This window comes from Barbus barbus (assembly GCF_936440315.1).
Source record: "Barbus barbus genome assembly, chromosome: 9".
Classification (NCBI taxonomy): Eukaryota; Metazoa; Chordata; class Actinopteri; order Cypriniformes; family Cyprinidae; genus Barbus; species Barbus barbus.
Genome location: NC_136737.1, coordinates 28,398,860 through 28,426,165, shown reverse-complemented (window position 1 = coordinate 28,426,165; position 27,306 = coordinate 28,398,860). Strand labels below are relative to the sequence as shown.

The window sequence follows — 27,306 nt, the reverse complement described above, 5'->3', positions numbered from 1 at the left end:
CATACTGCATCCTCGGTGCTCCTATTGCTGCGGTAGGCAAATTGGTGTGGCTCCAGTGTGGGTGGGAGGCAGTTCTTGAGGTGTGCCAGGACCAGTCGCTCAAAGCACTTAATTACAATGGGTGTGAGTGCTACGGGGCGGTAGTCATTTAGGCACGTCGGGGAGGAGTGTTTCGGCACTGGCACAATGGATGTGGACTTAAAGCATGTTGGCACAGTTGCTTGGGTGAGGGACAGGTTGAAAATGTCTGTGAAGACCTCTGCGAGCTGCTCTATATATATATATATACTGTATATATATATGATCTTGAAAAGATGATGATTTTTTTTTTGTACTGGTACTTCTATACGCTCTTATATATATTTCCACATGACAGTCATGACAGTGTGACAAACTGTTTGAGTTTAAATGCAGCTTTGAATAAATTGCAGACTCTCTATTTTTTTGTCTCTTTCGCCGGTCATGTTCATGTTGTGTGTCAAGACAGAGAAACCGCACACAAGGAAGAAGCAGGATGAGAATGACCAAAGTCTTCACTAAGCCAAACTTACCAATGTCAAATACACAGTCAATATACAAACCCAATGCTTATCCCAAAGTCAGCCAAAAGTATATAAAAACTATTTGATTTTATATTTTTATGAATTTTTAAAATATGTCTATACAGAAATGTAAATAGCATTTGTCATGACTGGTATGCAATTATTAAAATAGTATACAGTAAAACAACATGAAAATCATCACAGTGGTACTTGGGGAGACGCAGAACAAGAATCTGGTAGAGTTTGCAGAAAACAATTTGATTTGATTTTTTAAATGACTATACATCTGTTACGGGGGTGACAGTGAGACGTGCGGATCCATTTGCAAAGCTTTATTATAAGACATAGTCAAGACAGGCAGGGTCAAATAACAGCAAACAGGTATGGCAAAGGCAAGAGACAAGAATAATCCTAGGGCAAGCGTGGGTCGACGATCGGCGTACAATATCCAGACAGGGCAAGGCAGAGAGAATAATCCAGGAACACGGGCAGGAATCAAAACACAGGGAAACAAACTAAGAAAACTATGACCAGAAAACGCTTCGTAGAGTAGCTAGACTAGACAATACTCGGCGGTGAGCGAAAGCAAGTCCCAGGCTTAAATAGTGAGTGGTGGTGATTGTGAAATGATGATCAGGTGTGGGTGAGATAGTGAACAGCTGTGCATGTCGTCAGTGCAATGGATTGTGGGAAATGGAGTCCAATGTGTTGTGAGTGAAAATAGTCACTGTGGTGAACGGGTGACCTCTAGTGGTGGTTAACCGGGAGAGCATGGACCAGATTCGTGACAACAGCAATGTACATATCATTTGTCATGACTTTGGTATGCAATTATTAAAAAATGATTAAAAATTACCACTGTAGTACTTGGGAGATGCATAACAAGAATTTGCAGAAACTATTTATTTTATTTTTTCTTTATGATTTTTTTCAAAACAAAAACATTTTTCAAACACATTTGAAATGTTTTATTGAAAATGTAATGCATTATGAATATTATTAAATAATAAAATACCATTAAATAAGAAGTGCTTGAATAATGTGTTTTTTAATCAGCTTATTGTTATCCAGACTGGGCTTCAGTTTAAAAAAAAAAAAGATTCGCAAAGGTTTGGAAGCTTCACGGCTATCACTACCACGCAACGTCATGTAGACGTGGAACAAAATTTTCGGCGTAGATGGCGTGACCGCGCTTATCGGAAGTGCAGATGGCGTGACCGCAGTACGTAAAAAAGAGTGACTCCGATGCCGTTATATTTGAATCCGGTTATATGAAGAATATGAGCCAGCTGTCAATGACAGACTTAAACCAGACACAGCACCAGCACAAAAATACACTCAGCAAAATATTGCCTAATTATTGTTATGGAGGCAAGACAAGTTTATTTATATAGCACATTTCATACACAATAGTAATTCAAAGTGCTTTAAAAAAAGGAAGTAAAATAATCATAAAAAACAAATAATCACAACAATAAAACCAGAAATTAAAAGAAAACATTTAAAATGATTTAAAAATGTATTTAAAATTAATTTAGAACAATAAATCAACAAAGGAAATAGAGGAAATAGAGCTTGACTTGATTTACGTTTATTAACTTAATTTATTAAGTTTTATGACAAACAAAGATTATAATACATTAGTACACTATACAAAAATGAAATAAAGCAATTATAAAACAAAGTTTTCCGGCATAACAATCAAGGAACTTTGCTGCCGTACCATGGGTGCAGCAGGTACTGTGATATTACGCAGCGCCTGAAAGTAGTCCCCAGCTAGGTAAGTAGTTATAATATAGGACTACTTTCAAGCGCTGCGTAATATCATTGCGCCTGCTGCACCCATGGTACGGCAGCAAATTTCCTTGATTATTACGCCGGAATGAGAGTATAGGTCCTAGCCATATCAGCCTTGAAAAATCACAACTTTTTATTTTATTTTCCGTCGGTCTTAGTGCACGATGTAACTACAGAAGAGTCAAGTTTTAAATAGGAAAATTATTGAAACTCTTTAGTCATTTTTGAGCGAGATGCTAACGGTCTAATCCGATTCAATTATCTATGCTAAGCTAAGCTAAAAGTGCTACCGCCAGCCACGGAGATCGGCTGAATGGATTCAAAAACGGTAAAACTCAACTGTTTAACTCTAGGGGAGTTGTAAAATGAGCCTATTTCCAAAAAAGGTGGAGTGTTCCTTTAAGAGTTTGTCCTGATAATAACCTTCGTCTCATGACATTAAATATTGTGCACAGACCAAAAGCACATGTTTCACCGTCAAGAGAGTCCCACAATATTGACATTTTGGTGCTTCTTCACCAATCAATAAATGTTCATGAGTTAATCTAGTTTGTCCAATACGACACCTTCCAATTAATTCCTGATGGATCAAACCAAGTTCTTCTTTACATGTTTTCTCGTTGAATATCCTGTTTCACTCAGAAGTCAGAAGGGTTGTGATGCTGGTTCATGATGATTTTAACAACTGTGAGATGCCAAAAGGAGTCACTCCCAAAACATGACTTTTACAGTAAATAATCATGTTCAGTCTGAACTGAGAGACTGAGAGATTCCAGGATGAAGCTGAAGTTCTCACCATCACGACAGATTAAGATCAGATTGCAGTTTCTTGCTCTTCAACAGATGCAGCTGTTAAATACACACAAAACAATCAAGCATTTACTTCAACAGCTGTGTGTGTTTTTTGTCTTTGTTTATTGTTTTTTTATGAACTAACTACCATCATATTTTAACTACATTTAAACAAATTTGACTAGAAAAGACAAAACAAAAAAATATAAGAGAGGAAAGATGTGTATTTGTACAGTAAAAGATAAACAGGAGGAGTGAAACAGATTCAGTTTAACTGATTTGGATTACAACAGTTTTCACAATAAATGCTGTTTCAAAGCAGCTAGTGAGCATTGTACAAACCCAAAGCATGACAAGCTACACAGTGTTATCGATAATGACGTATTTGTAGTTTAACTGAATATAATGTAATAAATCCGACATTTACCTCTCATCCTGCAGCATTTGAAAATCAGCACGACTGTCACTAGCAGATATGGAGAAACTGCCAGAACAGAACTGAGTGTGTGGAGGACAGAGATCTGAGATCCTGAATGAGACGCTGAAGAAGAGACACACAAACACTTTATCAAGCACCATATCTGAACGAGAACATAAGAAGAAATAAATCAGCTCAGTTTCATTGACTCTCACCTGTGACTGAGATCCAGCTCTTGGGTGACTCTCCTCTCTCTGGGTGTTTGCAGGAGTAGAAACCCTCGTGTGACTTTGAGACAGAAGAGATGACCATCTCTGTAGTTTGATTCTGGATGAGTGACCCAACTTTATAGAAATCAGCTCTGAGGTTTGGTGAGGTTGAATATTTATATAAACAGCGTAGAGTCAGAGTTTCTCCTTCAGTCACAGGATGAACAGGACTCTCCAGAATCACACCAGCTACAGAAACAGAGCAAACATCAACTGACAAATACAATATAATAAAGAATATATTAAGAATAGAAGAATATATCACCACTGTGGTGATAATTATAATGGCCAAATAGCTCAACACGCTGCAAATAGAGAAGAAAAGAAAATAGAAAAAAAAAAAAAACTTCTGCAAATTAAGAAAACATCATCAATTTGACCACACTCAATGCTGCAAATGACATATTTACAGATATGATGCATATATGATACATTTCTTTAAATTATGCCACCTCTTTGCGACATTCTAAACATGAATCCATAATTTCTAACTCAATTCCCCAAACATTATATTAGCCAATATAATAATATTCAGGTCAAAATGAAGCTCTTCACTCAAAACAACTCAATCTTGCTGAAAAAAAAAAAAAAAAAAAACCTTCGCTCTCAGACATGACACACAAACAGTCAAAAACACACACAAAAAAAAAAAAAAAAAAAAAAAAACACACACAACAAAGTTTTACATACTGATGAGATAAATTCAAAACAATACTACAAAAACTGGTAATAAGTGTGGTACTCATTAAATGTTTTATTCCTCAATTTAATGTACTGTAGTTTGGGTAATTGTGTGCTAGCTGAGCTCAAACTGTGCAGACTTGAGTGAACAATAGTGAATGCTAGTGCTTTCTAAATGAGCACATGGTGTAAGCACTGAGAAATGTAGGAATTTGTGTGTAGAGTTTTGCAGAAACAATAAACCAAATCTGACTCATGTGTTAAAGCTGTGGAACAGTGTTTATAGTTCAGCAAAATGGGTGTGCTTTTTGAAAATTGGCGTTATAGTTTTGAAATTTTAGTTCAAAAGCCTGGTTGTAGTGTTTTAGCAATCGAGAAAAACTGTATTAGCTTAAATAATCTGACGAACAATTACTATAACTGTGAAAGGTTATGTAAGCCGGCTAAATAATTTTACAACTTCCCTTACAAAAATTAACCATAGCCTATGGTATTACAATTAATTTATTATTAAATACAATTATTATATAAAAAATAAATAAAAACAAGGGATGGTTACTAGTAAAACCATGGTAACCATTTACAAATTATCCATGGACTTACTACACTAACTATAGTTTAACCGTGGTATTTGTATTTAACTGTGGTTATATAAGTGGTATTGATATATACAGTGATATATATATATACTGTATTTTTTTTTTTCTGCAACTATTTGCAGCACATGTGCTGTCAAACTGATGAAGAGGTTTTCTTAATTTGCTGGTGCATTTTCTATTTGCATGTGTTTTCTGAAGTTACAACTCGTTGAGCTTTCTCGTCCACCGTAGATAATAATACTAATAATAATAATACTATTTTTATTTAGAGGTGCCTTTCAAAACACTCAAAGACACCTTAATGACAACCTAATGACAATCATAAAATACAAGAAAGTAATACAATCAAAGCAACATCTATTCAACACTAAGATAATCCATAAATTAAAAATTAATCAGGAAAAGCTCATTTAAAAAGATGAGTTTTATGACATGATTTAAAAGTAAAGAATATAATTAGTTTCAGAGACGAGGAGCAGCACAGCTGAACGCTCTGAACCTCACAGTGGTGAAATAAACAGGAGAAATAACAAGAGAAAAAAATGAGGAAGATCTAAGAGTATGAATTTGAAACAAGTCAGAGAGATATGAAGGTGCAAACTTACGCAGAGCATAAAAGTAAGAATCTTTTACTTTTCACAATATTTCACAGGAAGCCAAAGCAACTGACAAAGAACAGGAGAGATGTGCTCAGTGGAAGACACTAGTAATTTTGCGGCGGCTGAATTTTAGACCAACGGAAGTTTATAAAGAAGTTTGAGGCATAACCTAAATAGGACAGAGTTACTATAATCAATAAAACAACAACAATAATAATATTTTTTTATGAAACATATTAAACATGTTGAAGTGAAGTGAAGTGACATACTGCCAAGTATGGTGACCCATACTCGGAATTCGTGCTCTGCATTTAACCCATCCAACGTGCACACACACAGCAGTGAACACACACACACACACCGTGAACACACACCCGGAGCAGTGGGCAGCCATTTATGCTGCGGCGCCCGGGGAGCAGTTGGGGGTTCGGTGCCTTGCTCAAGGGCACCTCAGTCGTGGTATTGAGGGTGGAGAGAGCGCTGGACATTCACTCCCCCCACCTACAATCCCTGCCGGCCCGAGACTCGATCCTGCAATTCTTTGGATTACGAGTCCAACTCTCTAACCATTAGGCCACGACTTCCCCTGGATGTTAATAATATATGAAATTTATGAAACACTGTCAACAAAGAAACTTTTTTTTTTTTTTTACCGTAAATGGTCAACTTGAGCGGCACACTTTTTTATGGCAGAAGTCAAATGTTGAGTAATGGTTTATTAATAGTCAAAGGTTTAATAGTGTAGCGGAATCGTTGTCATTTACAAATAGGATTGTGTGGCTGATTGAATGGAGATCACAATCCTGGCTATTTAAATACAAAACATAAAATGGGGGCTTTGTGAAATGAATAAATACAGAAACAGACTCACAGTGTACAGTGATATTAACAGGATGATATTTCTCTCCAGATTCAGACTCACACCAGTACACTCCGGTGTCATATGTGATGGTGTCTCTGATTGTACATGTAGATCCTGTTTGTGATCCCCACACTGATGAACAATCTTCCAGCCCCCACCTCTCTGTGTATCCTTTCACTCTCCATCCAGTAGAGTTACTCTGGTCCTCACAGCTCAGAGAGAGAGAGTCAGATCTGAAGTGTTGAGTTCTGTTGGGTCTGACGATCAGAGAGACTGGAGGAGAAACACCTGAGAAGACAATTACAGCTACAGTTTAGAAATCAAGTCAAGACAGTTTTATTGATAAAACACTTTACACAACTTACATTGTTTCAAAGCAGCTTTTCAGAAAAATATCACTAATATCTCAAAATAAGTAGCCATAAGTCATCGCTCAGAATTTCTATTTAAAACTTCATAAACAAAATAACACCTTAAAATTTTTGTCATTATGCCATCAGCAAGCAAACCAAAGACAACTGTGAGAACCTTACTATTGGAGAAAAAAAAAAAAACCTTGGGATAAACCAGACTCAACTCAGGGGTCAGTTCTTCTTTGTCTATACAGTGTGAACCTAGTAATATTTATAGTTAGCTAAGTTTGTTGAATATTAATTTACTAATATATAATTAGTAGGCAGATATTAATCAAACTGTAAAATGATTGATTAAGTGTTTATATGGTTCATCTTATCAAATCTGCTGATGTGCACATTGAGTGTCCTGTGTTGTTGGTAAAGTGCCTAGAATCAAGATGTGGTCAGTGACATAAAAATTAAAAATACATTTCATAATGAAAACACTTATTAAAGGTTAGAGTATACATTTTTATTACACCTACTTGATAATTTTCCCTCAAGTACACTTACAGCGGAATGTGTAGTTGTAGAGAATAGTCACATGTGTGTATCAGTAAATTTGAAGTCACGGACAAACTTGTAGTTGTAGGGGTTTTTTTTGTAGTTTGTAGTAAAACTTGTAGTTTTTTTTCTCCCATAAACACAACACAACAGTTACACCTTCTCAAATCCTTCAATGCATGTTCACAAATCCTATTCTATCAGAAAGACTCAGAAGGTAAACGTTTATGAGATATTTATTCTGTAAAGTGTTAACAGATGGTGGTAAGCCACAATAATTCATGTATAGTTGTATAAAATTATTTGGCGTAAGCCCCGTCCTTTATCCAAATCCTGGGGATGCAGATTTGGCTGATCCTGCCTGAAGATGAAGGCAGGGGCGGAGCCTACCCCCAAAAAGAAGAGTGAATTGATACAAAGCAGTTGAGACTTTTCTTTATTGGATTACCTAAAAAGGAAAGGTCAGGAGTTTGGCATTAAATTAAGAAAACCATAAATAAAAATGAATAAACAAACGACTGTATGAGCTATGTTATGACAGGCCGCATTATACATTTAACACAAAAGATGGCGCAAGTCATGTAATGAGAAAAGACATGATAAGCCAATTTCATGAAGGGCCAATGTGGTGAGTGGGGCGGGGCCGAGAGCCGTGGGAACGGAGCGAGGCCGGTGGAGTTAATGATAATGAGCGACACCTGCGACACTCACCGGTCTCAAGTCCCACGGAGGAGCTCCGGAAGGATAAAAGGAGGAGTGACGACAGTGGAAGACGAGAGAGGACCAGGCCTGGATTTTAGTTTGTGTTTTGTGTGCGGCAGTCGTCCGTGAGGGGCTGCCGCTGTACTTTTACGTTTGTTTATTTTGGTTATTAAATCTTTAAATGTTTGCCGGTTCCCGCCTCCTTCTTCCCGAATCTACAAACTTTGTTACAGCCAAGATCGGCCAAGTAACTTAAATGACAGTCGGACTTACCTGATAGTCGCAATAGGCCATATTGTTCAAAAGCCACAACAGGCTATGTAATGTAAAAGCCTCAGTAGGCCATGTAAAGTGAAGGCCCCCGACAGGCTATGTGATGATAGGCCGTGGTATGTGAAAAGCCATGATAGGCTGGACGTAAGGAGCAAATGAGAAAGGTAACCACCGCTACCGGCTATTTGATAAAAGTACCATATGCATTGAAGGATTTGTGAAGGTGTAACTGTTGTTGCATTTATGGGAGATAGGAAAAAAATCTAAGTTTGCTACTTTTGTCTGTGACTTCAAATTTACTGATACACATGTGTGACTATTCTCTACAACTATAAATACAGACGCTCAGTTGTTTTGCACCAAAAATACCTTCATACATTTATGCCACAATAGTTTGTCTTTCATGACAATTTTCCACCATTAGAATTAAACGTTTTACATTTTTGCAACGAACCAAGGAATCAAGGTTTTTCTGGTTAGTTTGGTTTATTTAGGAGCTGCTAGTAGATGCAGTAACTACACCTGACAGCAAAAGCATCTCCATTCTCCATTCACACCATTAATAAGTAGCTGTATATTATGACAGGACAACATTTCAAGACACATCAAGCTCTAAAAAGATCAAGGAAAATTGTCCAGAGTGTCTCGCTCGGTTCAGTTTGAACTCACCAGTGACCAATATTAACTGTGTGTTGCTGTATGTGTCATAGGCTGGTTCTCCTCTCTTTGCTACACACACATAAACTCCTGTGTGATTTAGAGCAGCAGAACTGACAGTGTAGTTTCCTCCAGCTCCTCTGCTGCTGTCTGAGAGCAGATTGTGACGATTGCTGTTGTCTGTATGAAGAGAAAATGTGCAGTTACCTCAAATGAGCAGTCATTTTTACATGAGTCTAATAAATGACCTTTGTTGGTATAATCAGAGAGTATTCAGATTGATTAAATATTTTTAAATCTCTCTTTCTCTCTCTCTATATATATATATATACAAACCCGATTCCAAAAAAGTTGGCACACTGTACAAATTGTGGATAAAAACAGAATGCAATGATGTGGAAGTTTCAAATTGCAATATTTTATTCAGAATACAACATAGATGACATATCAAATGTTTAAACTGAGAAAATTTATCATTTTAAGGGAAAAATAAGTTTATTTTAAATTTCATGGCATCAACACATCTCAAAAAAGTTGGGACAAGGCCATGTTTACCACTGTGTGGCATCCCCTCTTCTTTTTATAACAGTCTGCAAACGTCTGGGGACTGAGGAGACAAGTTGCTCAAGTTTAGGAATAGGAATGTTGTCCCATTCTTGTCTAATACAGGCTTCTAGTTGCTCAACTGTCTTAGGTCTTCTTTGTCGCATCTTCCTCTTTATGATGCGCCAAATGTTTTCTATGGGTGAAAGATCTGGACTGCAGGCTGGCCATTTCAGTACCCGGATCCTCCTTCTACGCAGCCATGATGTTGTAATTGATGCAGTAAGTGGTCTGGCATTGTCATGTTGGAAAATGCAAGGTCTTCCCTGAAAGAGACAACGTCTGGATGGGAGTATATGTTGTTCTAGAACTTGGATATACCTTTCAGCATTAATGGTGCCTTTCCAGATGTGTAAGCTGCCCGTGCCACACGCACTCATGCAACCCCATACCATCAGAGATGCAGGCTTCTGAACTGAGCGCTGATAACAACTTGGGTTGTCCTTGTCCTCTTTAGTCCGGATGACATGGCGTCCCAATTTTCCAAAAAGAACTTCAAATTTTGATTCGTCTGACCACAGAACAGTTTTCCACTTTGCCACAGTCCATTTTAAATAAGCCTTGGCCCAGAGAAACGCCTGCACTTCTGGATCATGTTTAGATATGGCTTCTTTTTTGACCTATAGAGTTTTAGCCGGCAACGGCGAATGGCACGGTGGATTATGTTCACCGACAATGTTTTCTGGAAGTATTCCTGAGCCCATGTTGTGATTTCCATTACAGTAGCATTCCTGTATGTGATGCAGTGCCGTCTAAGGGCCCGAAGATCACGGGCATCCAGTATGGTTTTCCGGCCTTGACCCTTACGCACAGAGATTGCTCCAGATTCTCTGAATCTTTGGATGATATTTGTCACGGTTCACCCATCCGCGGTCTCTCTTTGTCCCGTGGTTTGTCATGTGTGTGTGCGTGCTGTACGTGTGGGGGCGTGGCCGAGCCATCATCCGCTCACTTCCCTCAGCTGTGCCTCGTCAATCGCGCCAGCTGTTGCTCATTTCCCGTGGCCTTAAATACTCACCTCTTTCTCCTCTCCGCTGTCAGATCGTTCCTGGATGTCTCCCTGCTACAGTGTTTCCGTCTCCACGTCTTCATCTCGTCGTCGTCGTCGGTGGATCTGTTTGGTGTTGTGGATCGGAGTTCGTGTTGGTGTTGTCGTGTCCTCATCCCGTGTCTGGAGGTTTGCTGTCACTGTCGGTTCCTGTCTTCACCACCACTCCACTTCACCGTGTGCCCATCCAGTACTGTGTCACTCCATTCCTCAATCCTGTCGGTGTCTCACTTCATCTGTACAATAAACTCTGTTTCACTTGCATACTGTTTCCTCATCTCTTCAGCCAGCCATGACAGAACGATCTGACCAAGCTATGGAAGCAGCGAGTGTCCCAGTTACAACTCTGGAGGATTTCATCGTCTAGTGACACAGGTGTCCGAGCTCACCCAACAGTTTCAACAGCTACGAGCTCCCACCGCGCCACCCACGCCGCCAACCCCACCCACGCCATCGGGACCCCTCTCCCAGGTGGAACCCCGCTTGCCTGTCCCCGAGTCATACGCCGGTGAGCCAAATTTTTGCAGACCCTTCCTTACTAGATGCTCTATGCATTTTGCGCTCCAGCCCCGAACCTTCCAGAACGAACAAGGCAAGGTGGCGTTCGTTCTCACCCTGCTCACTGGGAGAGCGGCACTTTGGGGAACGGCGGTGTGGGAGAATCAAGACCCATGCTGTGCCTCATTCCAAGCGCTCTCAGAGGAGATGAAACGGGTATTCGACCGCGCAGCCGCCGGAAGAGAGGCGGCCAGAATACTCGCGGATCTCCGTCAGGGTGCGAGGTCAGTCTCTGACTACTCCATCGAATTCCGCACCCTGGCGGCGGAGTGTCGCTGGAATGAGGAGGCGCAGTGGGACATGTTCCTGCATGGGCTGGCTGACCGCATCCACAAGGAGATCTACGTCATGGACCTCCCCACCACACTCGACAAGCTTATTGACTTGGCCATCCGGGTGGACGCACGGCTCACTAGAGCGGAGCTACGCGTTCCGGCCAATCGAGTCCCTGGTGGGTTTGAGAGTCGCCATACCAACGACAGGGACGCGGTCAGCACCAACTACGATCCCGAGCCCATGCAGGTAGGGCGGGCTCGGCTCTCCCGGGAGGAGAAGGAAAGGCGGAGATCCCTGGGGCTTTGCCTGTATTGTGGAGGAGCAGGACACCGTCGGGATAGATGCCCAGTAAAAGACCAAGCCCGACAGTAAGTATGAGGCTACTGTCGGGTGGGATCTCTGCCAGGAAGACCTCATCCACATCATCTACTCTCCTTCCGGTGAGACTGAGATGGCACACACACACTCACCACTGTCAGGCCTTACTGGACTCAGGAGCTGAGGGTAATTTTCTAGACTTTGCACTTGCCAAGAGACTTCACATTCCCACAAGACCCCTCACTCACAAGATCGCCGTGCATGCCCTCAATGGCCAAGAACTACCCACCATTTCATTGATCACGGAACCCGTCACACTCGTCACCTCTGGCAACCATTCTGAAACCATCCCCTTCTTTATCATGGACTCTCCCCTGACACCCGTAGTGCTCGGCCACCCCTGGCTCATGTCCCATAACCCCAAGATTGACTGGCATCATAGAACTATCACTGCCTGGAGCGACCGTTGTCATAAGTCATGTCTTGTGTCTGCTTGTCCGTTAGTCTCTGCTTCTATGTTTCAGGAGGAGGCTGTGGATCTGTCTAACGTGCCCGCAGAGTACCAGGACCTGAGAGAGGTGTTCAGTAAGTCTCGAGCAGCTTCTCTTCCTCCGCATCGTCCTTACGACTGTGCAATAGATTTACTACCAGGTATGTCTCCGCCTAAGGGCAAATTATATTCGCTTTCTGTCCCAGAAAGGGAGGCTATGGAGAAATATATTTCTGATTCTCTAGCTTCTGGGTTCATTCGCCCTTCCTCCTCTCCAGCGGGGGCGGGGTTCTTTTTTGTGGGGAAGAAGGACGGATCCCTGCGGCCTTGCATTGATTACCGAGGGCTGAACAACATCACGGTAAAGAATACCTATCCGTTGCCATTGATGTCTTCAGCCTTCGAGAGGTTGCAGGGAGCGGCCATCTTCACGAAATTGGACTTACGTAATGCTTATCATTTGGTCCGCATCAGGAAGGGGGATGAGTGGAAGACTGCCTTTAACACCCCTAGGGGGCACTTTGAATACTTGGTCATGCCCTTCGGGCTGTCCAACTCCCCAGCAGTCTTCCAGGCACTCGTCAACGACGTGCTGCGAGATATGGTCGATCAGTTCATATATGTTTACCTGGATGACATATTGATTTTTTCTTCATCTCTCCAGGAACATGTGCAGCACGTCCGACGAGTGCTTCAGAGGTTGCTAGAGAATGGGCTTTTTGTCAAGGCGGAGAAATGCGCGTTTCATACACAGTCTGTTCCATTTTTAGGGTACATTGTGTCGTCCGAGGGAGTGCGCATGGATCCTGACAAGGTCAAGGCTGTGGTGGAGTGGCCAAGCCCAGATTCCCGTAAGGCCCTACAGAGGTTTCTGGGTTTCGCTAATTTCTACCGGCGTTTCATTCGCAATTTCAGCCAACTAGCCGCACCTCTGACCGCCTTGACCTCCCCCAGAACTACGTTCAGGTGGTCTAACACAGCTGAGGCTGCGTTTACCAAACTCAAAGGCCGCTTTGTTTCGGCTCCCATCCTCATAGCCCCTGAGTCCTCACGTCAGTTTGTGGTGGAGGTCGACGCGTCAGAGGTGGGGGTAGGTGCAGTTCTCTCCCAGCGCTCTTCCGCGGACGACAGGATGCATCCTTGCGCGTTTTTATCCCATCGTTTATCGCCAGCCGAACGCAATTACGACATTGGTAACAGGGAGTTGTTGGCCGTCAAGCTAGCGTTGGAAGAATGGCGTCACTGGTTGGAAGGGTCAGGGGTACCCTTTATCGTCTGGACCGACCATAAGAATCTTGAGTATATCAGAACTGCCAAAAGATTGAACTCCAGGCAGGCTCGGTGGGCACTTTTTTTCGGTCGTTTTGATTTTTCTCTCTCGTACCGCCCGGGTTCCAAAAACATCAAACCCGATTCCTTATCTCGTATTTTTGACAGTTCCGAACGCCCGTCCACTCCCGAGTGCATTTTACCCGAGACGCTTTTCGTCTCCTCACTCACATGGGAGGTCGAATCGAGGGTCAAGACGGCCCTAGAAGGGGTAATGCCTCCGCCCGCTTGCCCACCGAATCGATTATTTGTGCCGGAGGAATTAAGGTCTGACGTTATCCAGTGGGGGCATTGTTCCAACGTGGCTTGTCATCCAGGAGTAAATCGCACCGGCTTTCTGGTCAAGCAACGATTCTGGTGGCCGCGCATGGCTCGTGACATTCACAGTTTTGTTTTGGCTTGCTCGGTTTGTGCCACTGGTAAGACTTCCAATCGACCCCCAGATGGGTTACTCCAACCGCTGCCGGTGCCTTCGAGACCCTGGTCCCACATCGCACTAGATTTTGTCACCGCCCTCCCGCCCTCTCAGGGCAACACGGTTGTTTTGACCGTGGTGGACCGATTCTCGAAGGCAGCTCATTTCATTCCCTTGCCCAAATTACCGTCAGCCAAGGAGACAGCGGTAACTGTCGTAGACCATGTCTTTCGCTTACATGGCCTCCCGATGGACGTGGTTTCCGACAGGGGTCCCCAGTTTGTGTCCAAATTTTGGCAAGAGTTTTGTAGATTACTGGGAGCGACTGTTAGTCTGTCCTCCGGGTTTCATCCCCAGAGCAATGGCCAAACGGAGAGAGCCAACCAAGATTTGGAGAGAGTGTTGCGATGTTTGGTCTCCAAGAATCCTTCCTCTTGGAGCCAGCAACTCTCTATGGTGGAGTACGCCCACAATGCATTACCAGTGTCATCCACGGGCCTATCTCCGTTTGAATGTAGTTTAGGTTACCAGCCACCCATTTTTCCCAGTATGGAATCCGAAGTCGCGGTCCCCTCTGCTCACGCCTTCGTCCAGAGGTGTCACCGCACTTGGACTAGAGCCCGTGAGACTCTACTCCAAGTGGGGGCGCGCACCAAGGCCAAAGCCGATCGCCACCGGTCTAAGCCTCCCGTTTACGTCGTTGGTCAAAAAGTGTGGCTTTCTACTAGGAACATTCCACTCCGCTCCGTTTCTAATAAACTTGCTCCCAAATTCATTGGCCCGTTCACTGTCACCAAAATCATTAGTCCGGTGGCAGTCCGCCTTAACCTCCCTCCAGTGTACAGGAGGATTCACCCCGTCTTTCATGTTTCCAAAATTAAACCCGTATTTCATTCCCCGATTAACCCGCCAGCCCCGGTTCCCCCCCCGCCGCGACTCGTAGACGGGGAACCCACTTATTCGGTCAATCGCATACTGGACTCTAGGCGGAGGGGACGCGGATTTCAATACTTGGTGGACTGGGAGGGTTACGGTCCGGAGGAGAGAAGTTGGGTACCTGCGAGAGACATACTGGATCACTCTCTGATCGATGACTATAATCGACAGGTAGGAGAACCTGGGAACGCCAGGAGGCGTTCTTAGGGGAGGGGTACTGTCACGGTTCACCCATCCGCGGTCTCTCTTTGTCCCGTGGTTTGTCATGTGTGTGTGCGTGCTGTACGTGTGGGGGCGTGGCCGAGCCATCATCCGCTCACTTCCCTCAGCTGTGCCTCGTCAATCGCGCCAGCTGTTGCTCATTTCCCGTGGCCTTAAATACTCACCTCTTTCTCCTCTCCGCTGTCAGATCGTTCCTGGATGTCTCCCTGCTACAGTGTTTCCGTCTCCACGTCTTCATCTCGTCGTCGTCGTCGGTGGATCTGTTTGGTGTTGTGGATCGGAGTTCGTGTTGGTGTTGTCGTGTCCTCATCCCGTGTCTGGAGGTTTGCTGTCACTGTCGGTTCCTGTCTTCACCACCACTCCACTTCACCGTGTGCCCATCCAGTACTGTGTCACTCCATTCCTCAATCCTGTCGGTGTCTCACTTCATCTGTACAATAAACTCTGTTTCACTTGCATACTGTTTCCTCATCTCTTCAGCCAGCCATGACAATATTATGCCCTCTAGATGATGATAACTTCAAACTATTTGCAATTTTTCTCTGAGAAACTCCTTTCTGATATTGCTCCACTATTTTTCGCCGCAGCATTGGGGGAATTGGTGATCCTCTTGCCATCTTGACTTCTGAGATACAATGCCATACTGAGAGGCTCTTTTTATACCCAATCATGTTGCCAATTGACCTAATAAGTTGCAAATTGGTCCTCCAGCTGTTCCTTATGTGTACATTTAACTTTTCCGGCTTCTTATTGCTACCTGTCCCAACTTTTTTGGAATGTGTAGCTCTCATGAAATCCAAAATGAGCCAATATTTGGCATGACATTTCAAAATGTCTCACTTTCAACATTTGATATGTTATCTATATTCTATTGTGAATAAAATATAAGTTTATGAGATTTGTAAATTATTGCATTCCTTTTTTATTCGTAATTTGTACAGTGTCCCAACTTTTTTGGAATCGGGTTTGTATATATATACTGTATGTAAATATATATATATATATATATATATATATATATATATATATATATATATATATAGATAGATAGATAGATGATATATATATATATATATATATATATATATATTATTATTTTTTTTAATTTTTTTTATGAAACCAGTTTAATCAGATGATACTAAATGAAGCACATTATATCTTACCTGATGAACCAGTATCAGTGAACCAGCTGAATGTCCAGCCTGTAGAGGAGCTGTTAATCTCACAGATCAGAGTCACTGGATCTCCTTTAGTCAACCACTTCTGTGGAGAAACACTTAAAAATGCCTCAGCTTCATCTGAAATAGAGAAATCTCTCATTAATAACATATTAAACTTGTGTGTGAATGTGAAGAGATGATCAAACTCACCTGATACTGTCAGTGTAACTTCATCACTGCGGTGTGATGTTCGTGATCCTTCTCTCTCTTCTCCATAACAGAAGTATTTACCTGCGTCAGACTCAGTAACAGAACTGAATGTGTGTTCCCATAGTTCACTGAAAACTAAACCATCTTTATTCCAGATGTACTTCCAGCTAGTGACTCCTTCAGCATGTATGTCACATCTGAGAGTAACTGTGTCTCCTCTGAATACATGTTGAGCAGGTTTGATGGTCACTGTGGGTTTTGGTGTTTCTGTAGAACAGCAACAATTCACAATAAAAATAATGTGCTGCTTTTACTGCATGAACACAGTTACTTGACTGTAAAACACACACATGCTAAATCAGATGAGACTTAACAGTTATGGAGAACAACTCTTAAGTAAGTTATAAATATTGGTCAATAAACAATCATTGGGAATTTGGAAACATTTTGAGGTGTGAAAGTTTCAACAAGTTTTCCAACAGAAGAGCTTGTCTCTGACTGTTTTGGTTTCGATTTCACAGAGAATGTAAGAAATATATACTGATTTCAGCAGGGGGAGTCTGTGCATGGCCCTGGCTGTTTTTGATAGACTGATGTTTCTTGTCACACCTCAGAATTGTCACATGAATACTTCAACTTGTTAAAAGGTTGCACTGATAATCATAATAAAATGTAAGTAATATCTCAACACTCAGTTGGTTTGTAACACTTAATGTAGATGTGATGAAAATATATGAATAAAATTAACTCACCTTCAGTATGTTGAGAGTAGATGTTTGAAATCAGCACTAAAACACAGAAAAACTCATTAAAATATGAACATTGAGATTAATATTATACAGATATTAATATATTGTGTGGGGATTGTATATGTCTCTAGATAAACATGAAATATTTGACTGGTATTTTATAGATTTGGTCACAGCAGAGAACTGTTTAGAGAACTTGAAGGAAACAGTCTGATCACGAGCAGAAGAATAAAGACAAACTCTTACTAACTGTGTACTAGTGAATATTACGATAACAGCGACAATAACTGAACAAACAAACCAACAGAACTAATTACAAATCTCAAAACTGAATGATTAAATTAAGCGTTAGTGTTGGTTCTGGCAGGTGACTTGAGTCAAGCTGAATGATTCATGGCGGTAAAGTTAGTTTGACATTCATTAAACATTCGGTTTCATTTCAATTAACCTCTTAACGCCTGTAATGTTTTGAGCCATAACTAACTCAGATAGACATAAATATATGCCCTTTATGTTGCACAAGGCTTAATTTTTTGAAATAAATGTATAAAAATTAAAAATTAACCATATAAATTAAACAATTTCCTGTATATAAAAACAAAGGAATATTCTGAAAAAACAAGCCTTGTGCATTATAGGGAATAATGTTCTGAATATTTTACAGTTGGTTTGATACCTTTAGATCAAACTGTATTAGTGTTTAACCAAGTACTTACAGTAACAACCAATAGCTTAAAACAACAAGCAGGTCTAGCAACAAACATGATACTGAGCACTAGATAAGCCCTAAAAGCAAGCAAATTCCCAATACCCTAACAGCTTTAAAGCAAAGACCTTCTGCAATAGCATAGACTGGGGCAGCACGCCCTTTAAGAAGAGAAGCAGCGAAGGGGTGCTCTTCTTTAATAAGCAGCTGAGAAGAGCAACATGCCCCTTTAATGCAGTACAGCATATGGTCAATACCCGAAGTTTAGGCAGCAGCATGTTGCCCTTATCCAGATAATCGTTAGCATTAATAACCTTTGGTAGCAATATCTACATACTGTGCTTTAAGTATGAAGCACGTTACAGGTACACTGATTAAAGCAACAGCATATCACTGACTTAAAACACAGTGTTGGAAATAATAGTTGGATAAGTTTAATGAAACAGAATTCCCAATACTAGATGAGCCTTAAACTTGCAACAGCAAGAAGCTAATGTTTAAGCTGTTGTTTAGGCCATCTGATTGTTCTCTAAATATGCTTGCTGCTTATGGCTCATCTAGTTATTGAGACTGCTATTTCCTTAAGTTTATCTGACTACTGCAACATGCTGCGATTAAGCAACAAGCTTGTTGCAAAGCTATTGAGAGTATTGGTGAGGATTTTTGTCTACGGTCACGTGGGTTGTCAGATTGAGGACACGTAACACAACGAGCACAAATGTCAATGGGAGACGACAAACCTGTAAACTGATGATTTGATTTGAGTTATGCTGTTTTTATAGAGTTTTTAAATGGATGCTGAAGCTTTTAGGCCATAGAATCTGCAATCTCTCTCTAAACCGTTTGTTGCTCGCTTCTATGGCTGCAGTGTGTTGTTTGCTGCAAATTAGGCTGCCAATTTTAGTGGGTTTTCTGCATATTTTTCAGGTATTGCATTAAAGGGGCTTGCTGCTCTTCTTAGCTGCTTATAAAGAAGAACACCCCTTCACTGCCTTGTCCTGTAAGGGGCTGCTGCCACAGTCTCTGTTATTTCAGAAAGATTTGCTTCTTTCAAAATGCCATCAGTTGTGGTTTGAGCGGTTCTGGCCTATCGTTGTGTCGGGGGATTATTATTGCTGCTCTCCCTACTCATTCATGACTGGCTGCATGGATAGGCAGGGAGTTTTTGCACAAAACGGAACCATACCGCCAAACCAAACTTTATGCTAAGTATCTATCATTTTGACGATTGTGGTCCTGACAGAAAGAAACACACTGATCTACAACACAACAGAGTGCATTTCTCCTTCACAAACAGCACTAACTGCGCACTTCCTCTCTCAAACTCATCCTTCACTCATTTATCATGGACTAGAGCTTGAAACTCTGAGGGCTGCAAGAAAAGACATAAATCTAGGGTTACACTTTATTTTGATAGTCCACTTTAGACATTCAACTAACTGTAAGTAACTTTGTAACTACATGTCAAGTAATTCTTGTTCATTTGCAACTACATGTCTACTAACTCTCAGTAGGGTAGGTTTAGGGTTAGTAGAATAAGTTTCTCATATTCAGTATGGTGTATGTTGTGGACTTATCAAAATAAAGTGTTAGAAGATATTAAATGGTCGACTAATACTCTAATGAATGCTAGTTGATATGTAGTTGCAAAGTTACTTACTGTTAGTAGAATGTCTAAAGTGGACTATGGAAATAGTGTTACCAAATCTAGAAACACTTAAACACCTGACCATGTATGTAATATAATAGCAATTTCACTGAAATGTATTGAGATAAAATAATACTCACAGAGGACAAGAGGAAGTTGACTGAGCTTCATACTGACTGAATGATGACAGACGGTTAAAGATACAGACTGTGTTAAAGTCTCAAGACTTCCTGAAACCTGCGGTCAGATCTTTAGAAACATCATGATAGATTAAAGACATACAAATGTACCTCATGTGTTACAGAAGATCTTTTGATAATGTTGATAATCTTGTAACATGTTTTCACAGAATGTTACACTGAATTGTTCTACTGAGGTTTTCATGACCCATTCAGTATTACATTGAACAGAATTTATTTGCTATTATGAAAAGTTGTATTCTGGTGTCAGCAGGGGAAATGAAACAATATTTTGATGGTTCTTTATTGTAATGGTGGTATAAGCTGTATTCACAATTATGTATTTACGTTACAATAAAGTAAACAACTGCTGCTTCTCCCTCAGTGGTTAGTGCGGTGGAGCAGAAATAGAACAAACCAAACCACAACCCTACATAGCAACTGACGTCTGGGCCAGCTCTGGGCCAAACAAGCAGTTACACTCGACCCACATGCAGCAAAGAATTACGGCCCTTGATTGGCCCAGATCTCGACTACAGACATGAGCCATAACTGGGCCAAATCTCAGCCAAATAGTAACTTATAACCAGCCCTGAACTGGGCCAGAACAAGTTTTAATAGTGCTACCCAATCTCAGCCTTCGGTAAACCACATAGAGACCAGTCTTTAACCAGAAACCCCAAAACTGAGCCATTAAAAAGCCATTAATTCAATTAAATTCAATTCAAGTTTATTTGTATAGCGCTTTTTACGATACAAATTGTTGCAAAGCTGCTCTACAGGAATATAAATTTCCACAATATATTTATATATTGCAGAGCCTTAATATGTTTGACTTATGGCCAAATTTGGTAATTATGTGTGTTGTCTGAGCATTGGCATCCTCTGAGGTCCTCTGAGGGGTTGGCATTATCTTTTCTCAGGTGTTCGGTCATCTCAGATCATTTAAAGGTTGGATCCAGACTGAAGCATCTGTCATTCTTAGTTACCACGGGATGCTTATCCCGTGGCAGAAACAGAGAAACAAATAGAGACATAATTAGCGTAGCTGCTGTTCCATCTAAGCAAAAATTATTTGTTCAACCCAAGCTAAAGAATAATAATGAATGTACATTTGATCAAATATAACTGCAGTACAAGATTATAAGATGCATTATGTGAATGCTTGGCTAAAGAGATGTGTATTTAATCTAGATTTAAACAGAGAGAGTGTGTCTGAACCCCGAACGTTATCAGGAAGGCTATTCCAGAGTTTGGGAGCAAAATGTGAAAAAGCTCTACCTCCTTTAGTGGACTTTGCTATCCTAGGTACTACCAAAAGTCCAGAGTTTTGTGACCTTAAGGAGCGGGTTGGATTGTAGCGTGGTAGAAGACAAGTTAGGTACGCAGGAGCTAAACCATTTAGGGCCTTATAGGCAAGTAATAATATTTTGTAAATGATACAGAACTGAATAGATAGCCAGTGCAGAGACTGTAAAATTGGGGTAATATGATCATATTTTCTTGACCTGGAAAGAACTCTAGCCGCTGCATTTTGGACTATCTGTAGCATGTTTATTGAAGATGCAGGACAACCTGCTAGCAGTGCATTACAATAGTCCAGTCTAGAGGTCATGAATGCATGAACTAGCTTTTCTGCATCAGAAACAGGTAGCATGTTTCGAAGCTTGGCAATGTTTCTAAGATGGAAGAATGCTGTTTTTGTAACATGGGAAATATGATTTTCAAAGGACAAGTTGCTGTCTAATATAACACCCAGATTTTTGAATTTAGAGGATGTGACAGTGCATCCGTCTAGTTGCAAATTGTAATCCAAGAGATTGTGTGTACTGTTTTTTTGGTCCAATAAGTAATATCTCGGTCTTATCTGAATTTAATAGGAGGAAATTATTGGTCATCCAATCGTGTACATTTTTTGCACAATCTATTAGCTTAGATAGTTTAGAAGTTTCATCTGGTCTTGTTGAGATATATAGTTGAGTATCATCAGCATAACAATGAAAACTAATCATATTACCAAGAGGCAACATGTATATTGAAAATAGCAGAGGACCTAGGACAGATCCTTGTGGTACTCCATACTTTACTGGTGATAAATGTGATGACTCTCCTTTTAAATGAACAAAGTGGTAGTGATCGGACAGGTAGGATCTAAACCATCTTAAAGCCTGCCCTTGAATACCAGTATAGTTTTGTAATCGATCTATGAGTATATTATGGTCTATAGTGTCGAACGCAGCACTAAGATCAAGTAATACTAGCAATGAGATGCAGCCTTGATCTGAAGCGTCATGTTGCTCAATGCATGATGGGTGGCTCATAGTACAAAACTAATAATAAGAGTGATCACCTGGCTGGTATCGAGGGGGTTCTGACCGACGGATGTCTGCGAAGAATTTATGCCTCCGCACTGCACGCTTGAGGTGGATGTGCACAGAGTCCCATACCTTCTCGCACTCTCTGAACCAGTAGTCCACAGCTGGAACCTCAAAGGGCTCTTCCGTCCAGGGGAATACAACTGCATGAAATGTTTTCCTATTCTAATATTTTGAACATTTTTAAGTCATGCAGAAATGATTTGGATGGGATCATGTAGACTCACACAGATATCAAGATTCAGCATATGAACCTCAACAGTGGTGACAGACAACAAAATATTCAGATCAACAATATAACAGAACAAGCTTTTCGTTGACTGTCACCATTGTTGAACCTCAGGTTCATACGCAGAATCTATCTGTGTGTGTGTCTACATGATTCTGTCCAAATAATTTCTGCATAATGACTTTAAAAAATTCAAAATATTAAAGCAGGACAAAATTTAATGCAGTGGTGTTCTAGAGCTACTATAAAGTGAAATGATTAAATCTAAATAATGTATGAATTCTCCATTCAGAGGTGACACAGACCGTTCGTTAGGTCCCCACATGAACCAGGGAATCACTCAAAGCGGATGTTTCTTTCATTTGTGATACAATGCCACCATCTAGTGGACAACTGACCGTTCGCAAAACCCACACACCCTTAGTTACTGTTGCCATGTCCGACAAACAATTCCACTCTCAAACTACACTCATGTTCTGACGCAGTGAAAAACACAATCGCAGATCAAAGGGGAACCTGACAACACACCGACAGAGAAGACAGAGCAGGTTACTTCTGATATGAAACAAGGTCTCAGGACCCTCAGCTTATAAATTGGGTCATTTTTAAAGAAATTCAAACAATACCACTTTGTGGCTCTTCATTGTGTCAACAGATCACTGTATTGCCTCAGTTCAAACATGTGAACCGATCGTCTTTTCATATTTACTTACATTAAAGCACGAAATGAACATGAATAAACATCAGAAAGTGTTTTATTTCAACCGCGGAACACACCATTTTTCAAGTGTAAGTTCAGCGAAGTTAATTTACTCTCCTGTCTTATTTGTGGTTAAAGCTAGAAGGGATACAGCTGCAGCTAATGGGCATGTGCATTTACATATTTTTCTGAGCCAACAATATCATAGTTTAATGACATGAAGCAATGTGAGGTTAGCTGCACTGAAAACAGATGAGCGCACATGTGCATATACAGCTCCCGATCGGGGCGAAGTTCACGGGATTGTGTCCACAGAATAAGAGCACACATTTTAACTAGGGATATTAATTAATTACACAAAAATAACGCGTTAAATTTTTTTTAACGCATTTTAATCGCACTTATTTTTGCACCGCGGAACGTTTCTCACTGGATGAGTTTTGGCGGACCGATTATACTGGAGCACCAACTAGCGTTCAGAATTCCAAGAACGCAAAGAACGGACTTGCGTTCTCGTGGAGACCGGTCTTGCCAAGCTTCCTTGGAAGAACGAACTCGGAAGGACGCGAGAACACAGAACGCACACTTATGAGAACTGAGATGTACTGCATTCCTGCTTAACTGACCGCATAGTCTCAGCATAAGAAACGGCCAATGAACAATAAATATTACAAAATGTCAGAACTTATTAAAACATTTCATACTATTATAGATATTACTTTCATATAATTGTATTGTGTTTTATTTTACAGCGTTATATGTTTTACTGTTAAGATTCATTTTAATATGCCAATAAAAATGCAGACTTTCTCCGGGTCTTATAACTTTATTAAAATTAACCAAAACAAAACGATAAATGTTTACTTTCAACCTGAAGAGCCGTTAAGTATTTGTGAGAGCGACTTTAAAGCTTACAGGCTTCCGTACACTGGCCACCCACAGCGTTTTCTGGGATTTCTAACGGCTCGATTCTCTCAAGTCTGCACTCGATGCATCCTCAGTTTCAAGAACATATCCGGGCACTTTCATGCATCCTCTGTACTTGCGTTCTTGAGCATTGGAACTGAACTTCGACGGTTAATGATGACGTAGAACGAGAACACAAGGACGCAAGATCGCTGAAGAACGCATATTGAGAAACAGCCAAAAACAAACCACAGTGAACATGGACAAAGAAGCTGATGAGACCGCTTTGGTTGGCCCTGTGGATGGGAAATTTAAAAATCCATATAAAAAAAACTTACTTCTCACTGTTCTCAGGTCAAATATTTATATGCGATTAAAATGCGATTAATTTCGATTAATTAATTACAAAGCCTCTAATTAATTAGATTAATTTTTTTAATCGAGTCCCGGCCCTAATTTTAACATATTATTTTATCATTTAACAATCTGTATTTAACTAAAGCGCTGCAATCCATGTATACAGCGCCGGACATGACAGGTTTTCTGGTACCAAAACAAGTAATAGCTTATTTTTATATTTAGTTATACTGAAAAAGTTTAAATTAAGTCAATCTTTTTTACCCTGTTTCAAAGGTGCTGTATGTAGGATTGACACCCAGCGGTTGAACTAGGGATTGCAGTCCAAATTCAAAATATTGGAGAGGGTTTTTTTCACCCGGCCCCTCCTCCTCAGACTTGAAGCACAGGCAGGTGAGCTATGCTTTGATACAACCAGGGGCGGACTGCACTGTAAAAAAAATTAATTAATTAATAAAAAAAATAAAGTTGAGCCAACTTAAAATTTTAAAGGGCATATTGCAGGTTCGAGACTCCAGTGAGTCGATGTATAGAAAAATACTGTAGGAACTAGATTTTCTTTCAAATATACTTTAAAATACGCTATTAAGTCTTCTGGAGACGTTTTTGTGAGAGAATTTTACTTCTGCATTTGAAACGCGTCAAAACCGGAAGTGACAAATCAAAAGGGAGAGTGGTCCATTTAAACCACAGGAAAACAATGGGTCGCAATGACAGTTCGGACGCTGAGGAAATGTTAAATGTGTATTTACACTCGTATGACGGACCACAGATACAATGATGAGCCTGCTATGCAGCCAAGAGAGCAGGACAGGCCAGGATTAGACAGAACGTCTCGGTTACATAGGTAACCCTCGTTCCCTGAAGGAGGGAACGGAGACGTACGTCGGACTGACCGACGAATAGGAATCTCGCTAGAGAGGCCAATCTGCTTTGAGTGTAACTAAAACGAGCCAATGCACATTGGCATGCAATCATATGCAGCAGCTGCTCACCTCGCAGCGCGGGTATATAATGAGCAGCAGGTGCGTTGCATCTTTAGGTTTTCGCTGAGGAGCCGAACAGATAAGGCGGCAGCATCAGCGGGGTCCAGCGACTGTGGCGACGGGACGTACGTCTCCGTTCCCTCCTTCAGGGAACGAGGGTTACCTATGTAACCGAGACGTTCCCATTCAGTCGGTCACGTTTGACGTACGTCGGACTGACCGACGAATAGGAATCCCTACCAAAGTGCCACAGGAGCTGCCCCCTTCCAGCGCTCTGTAGCAAGCCTCCTGAACCCCCTTGCTTAAGGACGGTGGGCCAGGGCCAACACAGAGAGTGTCGATCACTGCTGTTCACCAAACCATTCAGTGAGACTAATGAATAACACTGGGAAAGCGTACCCTTTCCTTGGAAAGGACCGCTGCGGAACCACATCCTTCCCCGAAGGAGTTATGTGGAGAGTACATATGGACCAACCCCGTAGGATTGTACTACACATGGAATACTGGGGTGACTCCAACCCGACGAGAGGTGGGTTCTCCCAGAGGGAAAGACACGGGCTTCGTTTAGGAGCAACTCGTGGAATAATACACATGGGATCCCCGTAGGGTCACACATATGGAACCCAGCCTAAATCCAGTTCTCAAGGATACAATGGAGTAAAGGCCTGGCGCCAACGCTCCGCCACGTCTGGCTGCCGAAGGGTGATCGGAGGACTCAACAGGGTCTGCCTTGTAGGGACTCTCTGGAGCAATAAGCGCATGTAACGCAGCAAGCCGACACTAAGCCGGGACTTCTCCGTGCCTCTGACCTGAAGTGAGAACACGGGAGGAGACCGGCTCGACACGAAGGCTATAGAATCTAGCGAACGTGTTAGGTGTCGCCCAGCCCGCAGCTCTACAAATATCTGTCAGCGAGGCGCCACGAGCCAGCGCCCAGGAGGATGCTACGCCTCTCGTAGAGTGGGCATGCAACCTGAGCGGGCAGGGCACGCCTTGTGCTTGGTAAGCCAAGGCGATGGCGTCCACTACCCAGTGGGCCATCCTCTGCTTGGAGACAGCCTTTCCCTTCTGCTGGCCTCCGTAACAGACAAAGAGCTGGTCTGAGGTCCTGAGGCTTCGAGTTCTGTCTATGTACAGTCGCAAAGCACGAACTGGACAGAGCAAAGCCAGGGCTGGGTCTGCCTCCTCCGGGGGCAGCGCTTGCAGGCTCACTACCTGGTCCCTGAAGGGAGTGGTAGGAACCTTGGGCACATAGCCAAGCCGGGGTCTCAGTACCACGTGGCCGTCACCCGGCCCAAACTCTAGGCACGATTCGTCAACCGAAAATGCCTGCAGGTCCCCTACCCTCTTGATGGAGGCCAGTGCAACCAGCAACAAAGTCTTCATAGACAGAATCTTTAAGTCTGCTGACTGCAAAGGCTCAAAGGGAGCAATCTGGAGTGCTCGCAGCACCAGAGCAAGGTCCCAAGAGGGTAAGGAGGGGGGTCGAGGAGGATTTAACCGTCTCGCCCCCCTAAGGAACCTGACGACCAGGTCGTGCTTACCAACGGACTTACTATCGATGTGGTCGTGGCATGCGGAAATAGCGGCAGCATGAACTTTGAGGGTGGAGGGAGCCAGCCTACGCTCCAACCCTTGCTGCAGGAAAGAAAGCACGACACCGATCGAACATCTTCGGGGGTCTTCTCGGCGAGAAGAACACCACTCGACAAACAGGTTCCACTTCAAGGCGTAAGCACGTCTCGTAGACAGTGCACGTGCCGAAGCGATGGTGTTAAGTACCTCAGGGGGTAAGTCACCTAGAACCTCCGCGTCC

At 41.9% G+C, this 27,306-nt stretch overlaps 1 protein-coding gene across 1 annotated transcript; it reads right to left on the bottom strand.

The window, feature by feature from the left end:
- Positions 1–6,348: 6,348 nt before the first annotated feature.
- Positions 6,349–19,941, bottom strand: LOC306874776 (cell adhesion molecule CEACAM5-like). The gene is made up of 6 exons (XM_079425018.1): positions 19,899–19,941; positions 17,408–17,443; positions 16,656–16,922; positions 16,449–16,583; positions 9,103–9,270; positions 6,349–6,847 (listed from the first exon to the last, which is right to left on the bottom strand). Exons 1-6 carry the CDS (start codon positions 19,927–19,929, stop codon positions 6,423–6,425), a joined length of 1,062 nt encoding a protein of 353 aa, XP_079281144.1. The 5' UTR covers positions 19,930–19,941; the 3' UTR covers positions 6,349–6,422.
- Between the last annotated feature and the right edge of the window lie 7,365 nt (positions 19,942–27,306).

What these genes read in the sequence shown, in the direction of transcription:
- LOC306874776 (XM_079425018.1), bottom strand. Translation starts at nt 19,929, where the DNA reads ATGAAGCTCAGTCAACTTCCTCTTGTCCTCT. An exon ending in CTACTCTCAACATACTGAAG is followed by an intron (nt 16,923 to 17,407) that starts GTGAGTTAATTT and finishes GCTGTTCTACAG; the next exon opens with AAACACCAAAACCCACAGTG. An exon ending in CACTGATACTGGTTCATCAG is followed by an intron (nt 9,271 to 16,448) that starts GTAAGATATAAT and finishes CTCTTCATACAG; the next exon opens with ACAACAGCAATCGTCACAAT.